Source organism: Pseudophryne corroboree, chromosome 5, assembly GCF_028390025.1.
Source record: "Pseudophryne corroboree isolate aPseCor3 chromosome 5, aPseCor3.hap2, whole genome shotgun sequence".
NCBI lineage: Eukaryota > Metazoa > Chordata > Amphibia > Anura > Myobatrachidae > Pseudophryne > Pseudophryne corroboree.
This window is the reverse complement of record NC_086448.1, coordinates 189,726,995-189,745,109: the sequence shown is the minus strand read 5'-3', so window position 1 is coordinate 189,745,109 and position 18,115 is coordinate 189,726,995. Positions and strand designations below refer to the sequence as shown.

At 45.5% G+C, this 18,115-nt stretch overlaps 1 protein-coding gene across 3 annotated transcripts in view; it reads left to right on the top strand.

The window, feature by feature from the left end:
* CHN2 (chimerin 2) overlaps positions 1-18,115 on the top strand; it is a 568,891-nt gene that overhangs the window by 534,687 nt on the left and 16,089 nt on the right. For all 3 annotated transcript variants that reach the window (XM_063921963.1, XM_063921964.1, XM_063921965.1), the window contains exon 11: positions 9,937-10,074. In XM_063921963.1, the coding sequence (XP_063778033.1) occupies positions 9,937-10,074 (138 nt within the window). The remainder of the gene's footprint in view (positions 1-9,936; positions 10,075-18,115) is intronic.

Below are 18,115 nucleotides of genomic sequence, written 5' to 3'. Positions count from 1 at the left end.
ATATATATATATATATGCAGAGTAGAACCGTCACTCGGTGCTGGAGATGCTTTGATGGGTGCCTTCAGTAATTATATTGATAGCAGGTACAAAAGACTGTGGCACTCGCAGATGTAGTAAGAGCAATTTTTTACTAAATTACATCCATAGAAAATATGCCTATAACGGCCAATGTTTCGGTGCCGCAAGCACCGTTTTCAAGGCAGGGATTAGTGATAAATTAAAGTTATAGCACGGAAAGGACTCTCAAAATACATACATATATATGGTGCCATAACCTAGCACATACCTCTGGAAGGTGTGAGAGCTGTGCATGTATCATGCCATCCCAGTCCCGTTGTATTCCCAGTGTTAAGGGCAAGCACATGGATTTGCAAACCAAATTATGTTTTCAGGGGAGTAAGAGTGTTCAATAAACAATTAGCATTTTAAGACTATTAACATAAATCATTGATATAACTCTGTGCACATGTGCAGTTACAAATTTACACATTTTTGTGTGTGATTGTCCTATTCTGATTCGTTCGGAAACTCGTAGATGTGTGTCAAAAGCTCTGTGCGATTCTGAGCCGTGCACAGGGAAAGGGAAGCCTGTCTCTGGCGTATCTCTTGCACATAGCATAGGGCTGGTGTGTGTGCACTTACTAATGGTAGTTGCTATGGCCAGAGCAAAATCAATGGATGGCATGGGTTACCGCTTACAGACGCACGGATCATCGCATTATCCCTATGGAATCTAACATTAGCATGAGGCAGTAAATCAGGCTGACCGCAACTGCAGCTACTTTGCACGCGTCTCAGGATCAGCCCCACCATGCAGCTTTATGGAGCATTTAAAAGGTTTAAGGGCTCTTAAAGAAAAATATCAGCTAGTTGTTGTACAAGAAATGTTACTGTCTGAGTACAAAATACAAAGTCTGAGTAGGTGAAGAGTTCCCGTAGAGACATCACTGTTTGCCATACACGTGTCAATAAACTACAACTCCCATCATGCACTGCATCCATTGATAGCTGCACCATGTCTGTCTCTCCCCTGGGGCAGGAACACCATGCTGCCAGTTGCCTGGTTCCATCAGCTAGTTGTGCCAGTACAGAGCTACTGTTGCTGGTGTGGTATTAGAATGAAGTTCTTATCTACGTCACACAAGTACCATATTATATTGGCAGCTATGTTTCACAGTGGTCATGTCCATGGAAGTAAATCGTTACACAGAAAGATATTTATATATTATAAAGCAGAGGACGGTTTGGGGATTATGTCTTGCGTTGCTACATACAATCCTTATGATTAGATTTTTTTTTTTTTTTACACATTAAGCAATAATTTTTAAGGGTGGTAGTCATGTGACCGCCGGTCGGCTGACCGACAGTCACATGACCTCCTCCGTGAGCCCGACGGCTCACTATCCCGATGGTCGGCATGCCGACCAACAGGGACTATTTCCACTCGTGGGTGTCCACGACACCCATAGAGTGGGAATAGAACCCGTGGCGACCGCAGGTCGCCACCGAGCCTGCAGCGTGGCGAGCGCAGCGAGCCCGCAAGGGGCTTGCTGCACTCGCCCCTCCCCGCCGGGATCCCGGCGTCGGTATGCTGCCGGGATCCCGGCGTCGGTAAGGTGACCGGCGGTCAGGAGACCGCCGGTCACCCGTACTACACCCAATTTTTAATACTAGTTTGGGGACGGGAGGTCTGTATAGTGTTTCGTCTCCACAGAGTGTATTGCACTCTGGTCACTAGAGCTGAAAGCTTTGAATTGTCTCTTTGATATTGTAATCAATCCCAATTGTAGTAGCAATAAGATGTCTTCCTGAAATATTTATGTAGATGCTTGTTTGGAAAGCGTTTCAGGTTTCCCTAGGAGATCTTCCTTTTTAGAAGTACATCCTAATCATGTTACCAACCTAGCCAGAAAAGGAAAGAAGTAAAGTGGAAAAGTCTCTTGAGGTCATATATGAAGCATCTTAGAAGCATTTTCAATACATTGGGCAAAGTGCACTTACAGACGTGTCCTCATACATCTTGCCTCAATACGGCACACAGCGGGAGATGCCTGGCTTGTGTGGGCTGACAGGCCCTGTGCAACTCCGCTAGTGTCAGGAGTCTTTTTTTGCCAAAAATGTTTTTTATTTGCATTGCTATGTGAATAGGACCCACAAGAAGCTTTTGCTGATTAAAATATGCGGCATGCCTATATTCTGTGTGTGACCGTACCTGTATCTGCATACGAAATGCTACGTTACACTGTAAAACTGACCTAAATACTGTAGCTGATCCTTACAGCTTTGTATGATAGAGGTGTTTGGAGTGGTAATGTCCTGTGCCATAAAGGGTGTGATTCTTATTTGGGATTAAAGTAGGAAAGAGTATCTGTGCACTGCAGGTGGGGAAGATGTAAAATATGCAGAAAGATTTAGATGTGAGAGGAGCGTGTCCAAACTCAAATCTAAATTGCAGTGTAAATATAAAGCTGACCAGCATTTGATAGAAACATGCGTAATCAGCCAGTATTTACCCTGCATTCAACAACGTGTATGTATTTGCACCCCTACCATTACAACATTGTTTGCCTAGGTGTTCAGTTATACCCCTTTTCCACTTGCTAGCACGGGTCGCAGCCGGGAGCCTGACATGGCTGCGACCCGTGCTAGAGCCTCCTTCTACACTGAGCTTAACTTGCCGGCATATTGCCAGGTTGGTGATGCTGCTGCTGACGCGTCAGGGGCGACGCTGGGAGATCACATGATCTCCCAGTGCCGCCCTTCCATACACTGTGAACGGGAGCTGTGTCGCATCAACACGGCTTCCGTTTACACTACACAGCTTACCGGGTTGAACACGTGTTCAACCCGGCAAGCTACCCGGGTAGGATTCTCGGATCACTTGATCCGGGAATTTGCAGGGAGGGCCGTTTCCACTAGAAAAAACACTGGTAAATGCGCTCCCCTGCGCATTTACCCGTGTTTTTAGAGCTAGTGGAAAAGGGGTATTACTTACTCTCAGGGTCGTAATTAGAACATTGTGGGACCCGTAGCAACATATTGAAGGGTTTCTGTCCCAATGATTCTTGAGAGATACCTCTCCAGCAGTTTTTATTATTATTATCATTATTATTATTATTATTATACAATTTTATTCCTCATAATCGTGCCCTAGTTAATTTTCTGAACCATAGTAGTGTTCTAGTTAATATTATGCCACATAGTATTGCTCTAGTTCACATTATGTCACATTGTACAGCTGTCAGTACACATTATGCCACACAGTATCCCCAATTTACATTATAAAATACAGTGTACCCATTTCATATTATATCACATTACAGTGCCCCCTGTTCATACTGTGCCATATTAGAGGGACCTCCTTTTCACATTGTCCCAAATCGAAAGCTCTCTGCACATGTTACATCTTCCCCACCTGTTACGCACATGGGGGGTCATTCCGAGTTGTTCGCTCGCAAGCTGCTTTTAGCAGCTTTGCACACGCTAAGCCGCCGCCTACTGGGAGTGAATCTTAGCATAGTAAAATTGCGAACGAAAGATTCGCAATATTGCGAAAAGACTTCTCTGTGCAGTTTCTGAGTAGCTCGAGACTTACTCTGCCAGTGCGATCAGTTCAGTGCTTGTCGTTCCTGGTTTGACGTCACAAACACACCCAGCGTTCGCCCAGACACTCCTCCGTTTCTCCAGCCACTCCCGCGTTTTTCCCAGAAACGGTAGCGTTTCTTCACACACACCCATAAAACGGCCTGTTTCCGCCCAGAAACACCCACTTCCTGTCAATCACATTACGATCACCAGAACGAAGAAAAAACCTCGTAATGCCGTGAGTAAAATTCCTAACTGCATAGCAAATTTACTTGGCGCAGTCGCACTGCGGACATTGCGCATGCGCATTAGCGACTAATCGCTCCGTTGCGAGAAAAAAATAACGAGCGAACAACTGGGAATGACCCCTATGAGGCGGATCTCTACCACTGTATGTGGAGCTGCCCAGAGGTTAAACAATTTTTGTCCATTATTCATTCATATATTAAAGATTTTTTGGGTGTATCCAGTAATATTTCTCCTGAATGGACCCTCTTTGTATATTCAACCTTCCAACAGCCCAAGCCTTTTTTGGAACAACATATTTTATTAGCTACAATCGCAGTGGGAAAGAAAATAATTCTTTCCCAATGGGTCTTCTCAGATACCTTGACATTAACTTTGCAAATGCCATGTATTTCTTACCTGTTTCCTATGGACTGTACCATATGTACGTATTTTGCCCTCCCATATGAAGGACACTTGTGCTATATACTTTTATTTATATAGGAGTGTGTGTATGTATGGGTCTGGTATGAAATAAATTAGATAGATAGATAGATAGATAGATAGATAGATAGATAGATAGATAGATAGATAGATAGATAGATAGATAGATAGATATAGAGGTGCAGTATTTCGATTATCACAAATCACTAAGCCTTGGATGAAGATAAAGTGGACGGAGGTAAAGTACCAGCCAATCAGCTCCTAACTGCCATATCACAGGCTGGGTTTGAAAAATGACAGTTAGGAGCCAATCGGCTGGTACTTTATCTCCAGCCACTTTATCTCCATCCAAGGTATAGTAAATAGGCCCCTATGTCTCATATAACACTCCCTAGATAATGTATATAGGGCATCTTCTCAGTCCAAAATATATGAAGCAGGGGTGATATCCTAAATACATCAAAAATAGTAGCCAGGAAGGGATAATTAGAGCGACCACTGGTGTCAAAGATGTATACAGAGACTATGCTGCAGAAATACATAATTATGGTAATTTATTTATAAAAAAAAAAACAGGCCACTTAAGGTCACAGAGTAAAAGCACAAGGGTATTTATGTAAAATACATGAAAATACTAACGTATAGCTTATCGTTCAGAGAATGGAAAACTCAGAGAGTGCCCAACGGGTTTTGTCCTGTGGACTTCATCACGGGGTAGTACAGGAGTGGGACAGGGCTCCTTCTTATACCTAGCTCATTGGCAAGGGATTAATTACACATGGTTTACCAACAGGAAGTGATGTATCAGGGACACATGGTTTACCATGTGTGTGAGGCAATGTTAGGCAGATAAAGGGCGCATATTCAAGACGCTTGAATGCATTGTTAATAGTCTCTGTAAGAAATGAGAAAGTCCAAAAAGTCCTTGTTATTTCGGACTTCCTGTTCAGGATACGGAGGAAGTCCCTTCCGTCCCACTTCTGGCATCCGGGGTGTTAATCTGCGCATGTGCAGGCTACAGACGGCAGCTTTCGTGTTCGCACTCCCCTCCTCCAAGGGCTGTCGGCACTCTATAATAATGCAACTTGGAAAAGCTGTACTCTGAATGTGGTCCTGATGAAGGAGTTGTAGCCCCAAAAACGTTTGATCCTGATACAGCTTTCGTACACTGAATATCTCTGAGTGCTGTTTTTTGTTGGATATACATATACACATATATACACGTGTGTGTGTGTGTGTGTGTGTGTGTGTGTGTGTGTGTGTGTGTGTGTGTGTGTGTGTGTGTGTGTGTGTGTATGGAACCCCTCCCCCCCCCTTCCCAGTAAATCCTGTCTGCATTTGCCCCTGTCCAGTAAGCTCTAATTACAGTTAAGCACAATGATAACTCCGCCTACTAGGGGAATGGATGGCAGTGATAACCCCGCCTACTGGGGATAGAGGTCATCAATAGTTGGACAGATTTGTGTCTAAAATGTACACGTAAAATGTGTTCTGCAAAAATCATGCTATAAGTTGCATATACTGTATGTGATGCTAGGTCAGCCCTATTATGACCACTCTTCTAATAGTCAACTAATACCCTTTTCAGACAGATATGTCTGATAGTCCCGGCAATTACCCGGCATTTCAATGCCAGGTAGTTTTGCCGGTCCCTGCCTGACCCCCCTTTCACACAGACAAGCAAATTACCGGGTCAAGAATTTCTACTAGGTAATTTGCAGATCAACACGGGTATTTTGTCTGTGTGAAAGGATCAAATCAGGTCAAAATTCCCAGGTCTCCAACCCTGGTAAATTCCTGGCTCGATGTCCTGTGAATTTCAACCCGGGTTGACCCTTTCACACAGAAATAGGACCTGTGTTTTTCGGCAAATTACCGAGTAGAACTTTTTCACCCGGGAATTTGCCTTTCTGTGTGAAAGGGGTATAATTCTGTTCCCTTAGACCCAGTGGCAGAACTAGCAAGCGGTGGGCCCAGGTGCAACAAAATGCTTTGGGCCCCCCTCTCATCCCGTCCAAGTACACCCCCCACCCCCCAAATCCAAATTAGAGATTTGTTGCATGCTCCCGCATTATATATATATATATATATATATATACACACACACACACAGTGGTGCAAGTTGAAAAAAAATGTTAGTTGTGCTGTGTGCGCGCGCCGAAGGCAAAAAATGGGTGTGGCCACATGGGGCGTGGCCATTGAAAATGGGGGCGTAATGCACATATGACCCAAATAGTGCAGTGCCAGATATGCCCCCATGGTGCTAGATATGCCCCCACAGTGCCAGATACACATATGCCCCTGCAGTGCCAGATATGCCCCCACATTGCCAAATACACATGCCCCCACAGTGCTAGATATGCCCCCACTGTGCCAGAGCAGATACACATATTCCGCCACGTTGTCAGATATGCCCCACACATTGCCAAATACACATGCCCCACAGTGCTAGATATGCCCCCACTGTGCCAGATACACATATTCTGCCATGTTGCAGATATGCCCCCACAGTGCTAGATTTGCCCCCACAGTGTCAGATACACATATGCCCCCACAGTGCCAGATATGCCCCCACGGTGCTAGATATGCCCCCACAGTGCCAGATACACATATGCCCACACAGTGCCAGATATGCCCCCATGGTGCTAGATATGCCCCCACAGTGCCAGATACACATATGCCCCTGCAGTGCCAGATATGCCCCCACATTGCCAAATACACATGCCCCCACAGTGCTAGATATGCCCCCACTGTGCCAGAGCAGATACACATATTCCGCCACGTTGTCAGATATGCCCCACACATTGCCAAATACACATGCCCCACAGTGCTAGATATGCCCCCACTGTGCCAGATACACATATTCTGCCATGTTGCAGATATGCCCCCACAGTGCTAGATTTGCCCCCACAGTGTCAGATACACATATGCCCCCACAGTGCCAGATATGCCCCCACGGTGCTAGATATGCCCCCACAGTGCCAGATACACATATGCCCCTGCAGTGCCAGATATGCCCCCACATTGCCAAATACACATGCCCCCACAGTGCTAGATTTGCCCCCACAGTGCCAGATACACATATTCCCCCACGTTGTCAGATATGCCCCCACATTGCCAGATACACATGCCCCCGCAGTGCCAGATATGCCGTCATAGTGCCAGATATGCCCCCACAGTGCTAGATATGCCCCCACAGTGCCAGTTTAGATATTTTTTACCTGCGCGTTGCCAGGAGTTTCATGCGCATTTCCAGGGGACTCCAGCACGTTGCTATTGGTTTCATGCGTGTTGCCAAGGGTTCTCCAGCGCGTTGCTATGGGTTTCATGCGCATTGCCAGGGGTTTCATGCGCGTTGCCAGGGGTCTCCAGCATGTTGCTATGGGTTTCATGCGCGTTGCCAGGGGTTTCATGCGCGTTGCCAGGGGTCTCCAGCACGTTGCTATTGGTTTCATGCGTGTTGCCAAGGGTTCTCCAGCGGGTTGCTATGGGTTTCATGCGCGTTGCCAGGGGTTTCATGCGCGTTGCCAGGGGTCTCCAGCATCTTGCTATGGGTTTCCTGTGCATTGCCAGGGGTCTCCTCCGCGTTGCCAAGGGTTTCCGGTGCGTTGCCAGGGGTTTCCTGTGTGTTGCCAGGGGGGTCCCCTGTGAGTTGCCAGGGGTCTCCTTGCCGCTGTTCCAGTACGGGAGGGTTTGTGTGGGCAGGCTGTATAATTCTAGCCCCCGCAGCCCCCCCCCCCCCCCCCCCAGTGGATTGAGACGCGCTGGGTGCTGCGGCAGCGCTTCCGTACATTAGTGTGAAAAAAAAACCTTAAAATGTCCGCCGCCGGGGAGGTCAAATGTGACTTCTAGCGTCTGTCTCCGCCTTGGCAGTGGCCATTTTTGGTGGGGTTTTTTACATTGCAAAGTACGGAAGCGCTGACGCAGCCCCCAGTGCGTCTCAATTCACTCACTGTGGAGGCTGCGGCGGCTGGAATCGGCGCCTATGCTTTGGGCCCCTTGACAGCGGTGGGCCCCAGTGCAAGGCACTGCTTGCACTGGCGGTAGTTCCGCCACTGCTTAGAGCCAGAGGTTCCCAAACTGTGTGCCGTGGCTCCCTGGGGTGCCTCGGGACACTTGCAGGGGTGCCCTGGGTGGTGGTCCAGGACCAATTCAAATTATTCATGGTCAATATAATAGGCAAAACCAGTGCTGGTGGCTGCCAGTCATAAAATATGTGGCCAAACAGAAGGAAATCTTGTCCCTCACCACATAACTGACCCTAAGGATGACATATAAACGCAATCTACTTAATGTAATATTTATTTCTACATTTCTCAATAAGACATTTTTGCCCTAGGGGTGCCGTGAAAAAAATTCTGATATTCTAGGGCGCCGTGATTCAAAAAAGTTTGGAAATCGGCTTAGACCCTTGTTGTATGTTGGTTGGATTTGTCTTTTCCATTTGGCAGTGACTGGGTTATACAGTGAACCAGGAGCTTGGTTGTCACATGGTCAACACAGGAGAAACAGGTGCAGAATGTTTTGTATCAGACCCTACTTGTGTGAATGGTTTTCACTGATCCCCTGTTGACAGAACCAATTCATTGAAAAATGGCATTCACAGAACAAAAGAGCAGTTTAATGTCCTGATGGGTGCAGCTGCTGTCTTTTGTTCCAAAAATGATTTTAATTGTTTATTGGGAGTGTAGATGAAAGCATTGCAAATAGTCCGACACATGATTATTGTGGCTCCTGGGAAACAATGCATTAGTGACATTGCAGCTCTAACACCCATTCGAATCCACCAGGTTTGTAGCACAGGGCATCAACACTAGCATAGAGCCAAAGAACAAACACCTAGGAGCAGTGGTCCTGATAGTATGTTTCAGAAATAAAATGCTCTCATTATTTTCCTTACATTCCCCTGGTTTTCTAGTAATTAGAGTCTCAAATTCCTACTTAATAAAAGGATACTAAAATGTACTGAAGTACTGTTTAATCAGCCTGTGTCGGGCGGACGGGTAGCCGCAGCAGTGTAGAGAGTGAGTGACGTCACTCACTGAGCAGCGCCCTCCTGAGTCTGCCGCTTAACACGGCCATGTATCACGCGTATGCATCGGGCTGATGCTATATACACACAATAAAAAAGCAGCAGCAACTTTTCAATAAGCTGTTGTATGTGTATTTAATTATCATCTAGAGCTGTTTTATCTGCTTAAATGTTTTCCTATAAGTGCTAAGGTTGCATAATTAAGCACTACAGATAATTTACTTTGCAAATATGAAATATACTACAAAACAACTCCGGAACCTATAATTGAGCATATAAATGCACCTAAAAGTAAAAGACATTTCTATTTGTTAGCGCAGTGGTTCCCAATCTGCGAATGCACAGACCAGTTGGACGCTGCTGCTGCAAGCGACCACGTGGCTGCCTCCATCTCTGAATTAGGCCCTTATTCTTTAATGTATGTGTGGATGTGCCCTCACAGTGAGCCACCATTAGTGAAGTACTGTAGTGCTAATAAAATGAAATACAATAATATAATACAAACATTGTCTGCAGTTTCTGGTATTATTTATCCACATCTGATATATTTCTGTAAGTGACATGTTTATTGTTCCTATCATACAGTGGTGACAATTCTTTGATGACGGACATCATTTCTGATTGTGAATTCTCTTTTGGTTTTGCAGATGGTGACAAGGCTGACATCTCATGTACAACCTATCAAGATATAAATATCATTGCTGGGGCACTGAAGCTGTATTTCAGGGACTTACCAATTCCAGTCATCACTTATGATTCATATTCTAAATTTATTGAAGCAGCAAGTAAGTATACATGCATTTAATGTGATATTTACAATCCATTTATTAAAGAGTAAGTATTTCCACTGGTAAATGATGTAACACATTGGCAGACAGTCTGGTATAAACCTCGTGACATTTGGTCTTGTACTACTTACAAAGATCTAAGGGTGAGATTACCTAAAGGATAACAAAGGGCAGACTAGATGGGCCAGGTGGCTCTTATCTGCAGTCAAATTATGTTTCTTATCTGCCCTTATATACTGTATACTAGCTAACATTAAAACCACTGACATCCAGGTGAAGTGAGGCAGGAAAAGTGAGCAAGCGTAAGTTTTGACAAGGGCCACATTATGATGGCTAGGGTCAGAGCATCTCCAAAATAGCAGGTCTTGTGTGGTGTTCCAGGTATGCAGTGGATAGTACCTATCAAAAGTGGCCCAAGGAAGGACAACCAGTGAACTTGCGACAGGGTCGTGGGCGTCTAAGGCTCATGGATGCACGTGGGTAGCGTAATCTAGTCAGTCTGGTGCTATCCTACAGAACAGCCACTGTAGCACAGGTTGGTAAATAAGGTAATGCTGACTATGAAAGGAAGGGGTCAGAAGGTCGCAGCTTGCTGCATGCTGCAGACCAGTCAGAGTGCCCATGCCGCTGATCCCTGTCCACTGCCGAATGTGCCAACAGCGGGCACATGACCAGCAGAACTGGAATATCGAGCAATGGAAGAGGTATGCCTGATCTGATGAATCACAATTCTTTTTACGTCATGTGGACGGCTGGGTGCGTGCATTGCTTATTTAGGGAATAGGTGGCACGAGGATGCCTATGGGAGGAAGGCAAGCCGAGAGACAGTGTGTTGCTGTGGACAATGCGCTGCTAGGAAACTTTGGGTCCTGGTATTCATGCACACTAGCCCATGCTGAGGGGGGTGGGGGGATGAGTGCCCAGAAACCCCCTTGACACAGACCAAAGTTATTGTATATATATATACTTCCCAATAGAAACAAACAGCGGCACTCGGAGACTTCTACAAAGCAATAAAAGTGTATTCACATCACGCTGCAACACAACGTTTCGGGGTTCACCTGCCCCTTTGTCAAGGTGTGGAACGTTACACACCTTGACAAAGGGGCAAGTGAGCCCCAAAACGTTGGGTTGCAGTGTGATGTGAATACACTTTTTTATTGCTTTTGAAGAAGTCTCAGAGTGCTCAAGTTTGAGAAGAGTTCCGGTCCAATTGCACATAATAAATAAATATATATATATATATATATATATATATATATATGTATAATGTCTGTAAGCCCGGCACTCTCACCTCCATGCATCAGCTGATCCCGGTGCCGGAACAGTGGGAATATACAAAATACAGAGAAGGACGGCACTCACAGGAAATAACAATCACACAAATGCTTTAATCCTTGTTGGTCAACGTTTCAGAGGACCTACCATCATGTCCTGATGAAGGAGAATGGTAGGTCTTCTGAAACATTGACCAAGCAGGAGTAAAGCGTTTATGTGACTGTTATTTCCTGTGAGTGCCGTCCTTCTCTGTAATAAAAAAATAAAATAAAAAATATATATATATATAGATATATGACAAGAATTACTCTCCCACTGCGCTATTTCAAATAAAACACTAAAATTAATTAATTATATGGCTGCCTGTATCCTCTAAGTTCCCTGTTAGGAGGAACTAAATGTGTGAAAATATGAAACGAAATAGAGGAGATGGCGCCAAGGGAGTTATATCAACGCCCTACCTAAAAACGGACCCTTACAGTACTCTCCGGATAAATTACGTCAGATAACAAATACTAACATAAAAATGTATTAAAACAACATATAAACCCGACACAAATGTTCATAAGTATACAGAGTTGATACATTTACATTTGTCGCACAATTTGAACAATCAGTTTGTAGTGATGAGGAAAAAGCGTAGATATATCACTACGATTTCCTCCTTCTCCTTATTGTAGATTCGGAGGTAACATCAGATAATAGATAGATAAATAACCCAACGCGTTTCGTCTTGTTCCAAGACTTCATCAGGGGTAAAATCTCTTCATTTCAGAACATATTGTCAGCACATAAAAGGTCATTCAAAGATGTATGAACAACGTTTCAATATTTCAATGGGACTTGATTGATACAGCGAGGACCATACCTCATATATCATCAGCTTGAGTCTGACATTCAGATATTCGAATATGGGGAAGATTCATATGTGTATAGAATCTAACTGGTTCGCAAGCATAAGGAACCTCGTCGGTCAGCAGCTTGAACCTGACACTCAGAGACTCAGGAGTGAAGGCAATTCAAATGGGTATAATGTCTAACCAATTTAGTCTTGGGAACTTTCTGCCCTGCGGTTGACCTAAAGTGACGTCACCGCTGAGCAGAAAGTTCCCACCATTGGTTACAATGGCGCGCATAGGCGCTACATTGTAACACTGCCGTGTGCCGCCTGTCACTCAGTACAGGAGCACACAGCCGATCAGGAGAGTGCTACAACGTGGCGCTCCCTGATTGGCTGAAGAAACCCACTTAGACAGAAGTCAGAGTGGGTTTCTGGCATTCGGGGAAAGGAGTCCCATGTGAAAACATGGGGCCCCTTTCAGTTCGTGGCTCGGGTATCCGTTTTGTTATTTTATTCAAGTACGTGGATTGCAAATGGTTGCCCCGAGGACCCTGGGACCCTGGATCTGGTGAGTAGAATTTATTCAACAGGTACCCCTTGGATTCTACTGGAGAAGAGGACCGACCTGCGTGTGAACATAAGGTAAGTATGTATGTATGTTTGTGTGCATGTATGTAATAAATCTTTACTTTCACGGTGTGTGTGTCTTGTCTTTTTTTGGGTATTTTTTTAGTAATAGTACTACAGGTACCAGCGGGCCCGTTTTTCCGCCGCATGCTGGTACTTGTGGTTCTCCAAGTACCAGCATGCGGGGGAGGCTTGCTGGGCCTTGTAGTACTGCTACTAAAAACAATATCTTTTCATTATCACAAAAGGCTATCAGCCCCCCCATCCGCAGCCCATTGGATGGGGGGCGACAGCCTCGGGCTTCACCCCTGGCCCTTGGGTGGCTGGGGGGGGGGGACCCCTTGATTGAAGGGGTCCCCACTCCCCCAGGGTACCCCGGCCAGGGGTGACTAGTTGGATTTTTGATGCCACGGCCGCAGGGCACTATATAAAAGTGACCCCCGGCTGTGGCATTATCTGTCCAGCTAGTGGAGCCCGGTGCTGGTTTTAAAAATACGGGGGACCCCTACTCTTTTTGTCCCCCGTATTTTTGGAACCAGGACCAGGCGCAGAGCCCGATGCTGGTTGCTTAAATATGGGGGAACCCCTGTCAATTTTTTCCCCATATTTCTGCAACCAGGATCGGCTCAAAGATCCCGAGGCTGGTTATGCTTAGGAGGGGGGACCCCACGCAATTTTTTTTTTTTATTTTACACTGTTTAATTTAAAAAAAAAAATGAACCCCAGCACGGATCACACAGATCCGGCCGAGATTCATTTTTAAAAAGTCGGCAGTGTTTTGCTAATCACTGCCGTAAAAAAAAAAAAAAACCACGAATGACATCGACATCGGAACAAAAGAAAAACCCGAATACGACAGCTTAGTAAATCCGTCGTAACAAATTCAAAAAGTTGCAGTTTTACACTTTCGATGTCATTCGTGATTATTCTCCCACCAAATCGGGAGAATTACGAATGTTAGTAAATATACCCCAGAGTGTGTGTTTGTGTGTGCGTCTGTGTGTGTTCTACGTGGGTGTATATGTTCTATGTTATTATATGTATGTGTACATGTTCTCTGTGTGAGTGTGTGTGTTTGTACGTGTGTGTATATATGTATCTGTATGTGTGCATTTGTATGTAATTGTTCTATGTAACGTGAGTGTGTATGTATGTGTGTGTGTGTATATATATATATATATATATCGTATATGGTGTATAAATATAAATATATATATATATATATATATATATACATACATACACAGGGTATATATATATATATATATATATATATATACAGGGCTGGCCCAAGCCTAAGTTTTCTGGTATTTTGGCACCCCTCTGTGAAATATATGGAGGCGTGGTTTCATGGGGAAGGGTCATGGCCACAGAATAGTACCAATTCACATTACACCGCACAGTAGTGTCTGTTAGATGTTACATGTTACACCACAGTGGTACCCCTTATATATGTTAAGCTACAGTAGAGCACCTTTTACACATTATTCCATGGTAGAGCCCCTTATACACATTACATGTTGCCAACCCTTAGAACCGCCACTGACTGGAATGTAATAAGAATGCTTAACAGCTGGTTACATATTATTCAGACAGGGCTCTCTATAAACTAGACTAATTTTTCTCTGACGTCCTAGTGGATGCTGGGTACTCCGTAAGGACCATGGGGGTATAGACGGGCTCCGCAGGAGACTGGGCACTCTTAAAAGAAAGATTAGGTACTATATCTGGTTTGCACTGGCTCCTCCCTCTATGCCCCTCCTCCAGACCTCAGTTAGTTAGTTAGTTAGTTAGTTAGTCAGTTAGTTAGTTAGTTAGTTAGTATCTGTGCCCGGCCAGAGCTGGATGCACCCTAGGGGCTCTCCTGAGCTTCCTAGAAAAGAAAGTATTTGTTAGATTTTTTATTTTCAGTGAGATCTGCTGGCAACAGACTCACTGCTACGTGGGACTGAGGGGAGAGAAGCGAACCTACCTGCTTGCAGCTAGCTTGGGCTTCTAAGGCTACTGGACACCATTAGCTCCAGAGGGATCGAACACAGGCCCAGTCCTCGGTCGTCCGGTCCCGGAGCCGCGCCGCCGTCCCCCTTGCAGAGCCAGAAGAACGAAGAGAAGTTGAAAATCGGCGGCTGAAGACCCCGGTCTTCATTAAGGTAGCGCACAGCACTACAGCTGTGCGCCATTGCTCCCTTAGAACACCACACACTCCGGTCACTGATGGGTGCAGGGCGCTGGGGGGGGGGGCGCCCTGGCCAGCATTTAGATTACCTTACTTGGCGAAAAGCACATAATACAGTCTGATAAACTGTATATGTGCATTAACCCCCGCCATTAAAGTACATAAAAGGACAGAAGCCCGCCGCTGAGGGGGCCGGGCCTTCTTCCTCAGCACACCGGCGCCATTTTCTCTTCACAGCTCAGCTGGAAGGAAGCTCCCCAGGCTCTCCCCTGCAGTATCCTGGTACACAAAGGGTAAAAAAGAGAGGGGGGGGGCACATAAATTTAGGCGCAAAACTGTGTATATAAGCTGCTATAGGGGAAAAATCACTCAGTATAGTGTACATCCCTGTATTATATAGCGCTGTGGTGTGTGCTGGCATACTCTCTCTCTCTGTCTCTCCAAAGGGCCTGGTGGGGGAACTGTCTTCAAATAGAGCATCCCCTGTGTGTGTGGTGTGTCGGTACGCGTGTGTCGACATGTCTGAGGTAAAAGGCTCCTCTAAGGAGGTGATAGAGCGGATAAGTGTGTGGGAGGGTGTCTCCGTCAACAACGCCGACACCTGTTTGGATATGTGTAAGTGCTGAGGTAAAATTATTGCACAAAAGGTTAGGGAACAGAAAGGAAATCTACCTTGGTCTGTCCCTATGTCACAGAGTCCTTCAGAGTCTCTCTATGTTCACTATCCAAAATAACAAAGTATCGACACAGAGTTTAACTCCACTGTCGACTACGATAATGCAAAGTTACAGCCAAGAGGGCTAAAAGATATTCAATATATGATTATTGGAATAAAAGATGATTTGCATATCACTGATGACTCATCTGTCCCTGACACGAGAGTACACATGTTAAGGGGAAGAATGCTGAGGTAAATTTCCCTCCTCTCATGAGCAAAAAGAGCGGGAATCTCCAGACAAGAGACGTCAGCTTCCCACAAGAGATTTCTCAGGCTGTATCCTTTCCCCACTAGGGCCAGGATGTGTTGACAATCTTCCCCTTGGGTGTCCTGTTTGCACTAGCTATTCTCAGGGATCCTGCAGATAGCGTGCACATCCTAGTATACTACCCAGACCGGCGATTGTGTCAGCATGGGTTTATAGCGCTGTGGCAGCGTGGACAGGTACCTTATCAGCAGAGATTGAGACCCTAGTATGCATATAAATATTTTAAGATGCTGTCTTAAGTGATAGTTATATAATTATAAAGCATGCCCAAAGGGACATGAGTATACTGGGTCCTAGAGACAAAAGCTATGTCGATTTCTGCTTGACGTGTCCTGTAGAATATACATTGGACAGATGATGCCGACTTAAGAGGCATATGGAAGGCTGAGGATTGTGTGGAGAAAGGTTCTCGGGCCTGGTCTCCACAGTTATAGCTGGTAATTCTGATATTTTGCCTTATATTCCTGCACCGCCTAGAAAAGCACGACATTATTAAATGCAGCTTTTCGAATAAAGAAACAAGAAAGTCTGAGGTGCATCCTTTCTTGTCAGAGCCGGGGGCAGAGGAAAGAAGCTGTACAACACAGCTAGTCCCCAGGAACAGAAGTCCTCCCCGGCCTCTACAAAAATCCATCGCATGTTGCTGGAGCTCCACAGGCGGAGCTAGGCCCGGTGGGGACACGCCTTCGTAAGTTCAGCCACAAGTGGGTTCACTCCCTGTTAGATCCCTGGGCAATAGAAATTGTATCGCAGGGATACAGGCTGGACTGTGAGAAGATGCCCCCTCACCGAGGACCCGGCGGGCTTCCCCCCAAGAGAGGGAGCCAGTGTTAACTGCAATTCGTAAATTGTATCTTCAACAGGTGGTGGTCAAGGGTCCCCTCCTTCAACAAGAGGGTGTTATTATTCGACCATGTTATAATCCCGAAACCAGACGGTTCGGTTAGACCCATATTGAATTAAAATCCCTGAACATATACCTGAAAAGGTTCATGTTCAAGATGGAATCGCTAAGAGCGGTCATTGCATGCCTGAAATTAATCGGGACATAAGGGATGCATACATTCGTGTCCCCAGTTATCCACCTCATCAGGCGTACCTCAGAATTGCGGTACGGGATTGTCATTACCAATTTTACCAAGGTAATCAGAATCAGCTTTATTGGCCAGGTGTACTCACGTACACTAGGAATTCTTTGTGGTACAATGCATCGCCAAGCAGCAACATGAAGGGGAAATACATAGCATACGAAGGGGGAAGAACATAGCATACATTACACACATTACACGTATGAGTTGATACTGCACATTGCAACTGTACAATAGACTCAACATATTAGACATATTATACACGTAGGACTAAACACAAAGGCTGCTTGGCAGAGCAGCACCGAGGCAGCCATCCGCGGCGCCAACTAGAACTCAAACAATGCACATAATACAGAAGATTTAAGTATTACATCAAAAGATAAACCACACAGACAATAAAGACAGAAAGCATAATGCAGGGTTGGTGTAAGCATTTTGGGTAATAACCTCCAGGGGTTGTGTATTCCACCCTCACAAGGTACCAGGTGCGGCAGCCATCTTAGGCGCTCTGCGTAGGATTACCCAGAATGGAATAGTCCACCCCCAGAAGAGAACACAAAACGGGGAGATTGCAGAGTCCTTAGGTTCAGAGTAGGGTTCCAGTAAAACCATCAGGTCCATGTATTTTTTATCCCATCCATGGCGGATATGATGGTGCTCCTGCGGAAGCAAGGTGTCACTATTATCACATACTTGGATGATCTCCTCATAAAAGCGAGATCAAGAGAGCAGTTGCTGGACAGCGTATCACCTTCTCTGGAAGTGAAACGGCAACACGACTGGATTCTATATATTCCAAAGTCGCAGTTGGTTCCTACAGCTCATCTGCCTCGCCTAGGCATGATCCTAGACACAGACCAGAAGAGGGTTTATCTCCCGATAGAGAGAGCTCAGGAGCTCATGACACTGGTCAGGAATCCATTGAAAACCAAAACAGGTGTCAGTGCATCACTGCACTCGAGTCCTGGGAAGGATGATGGCATCATACGAGGCCATCCCCTTCGGCTGGTTCCATGCAAGGACAATGGAACTTACTGGACAA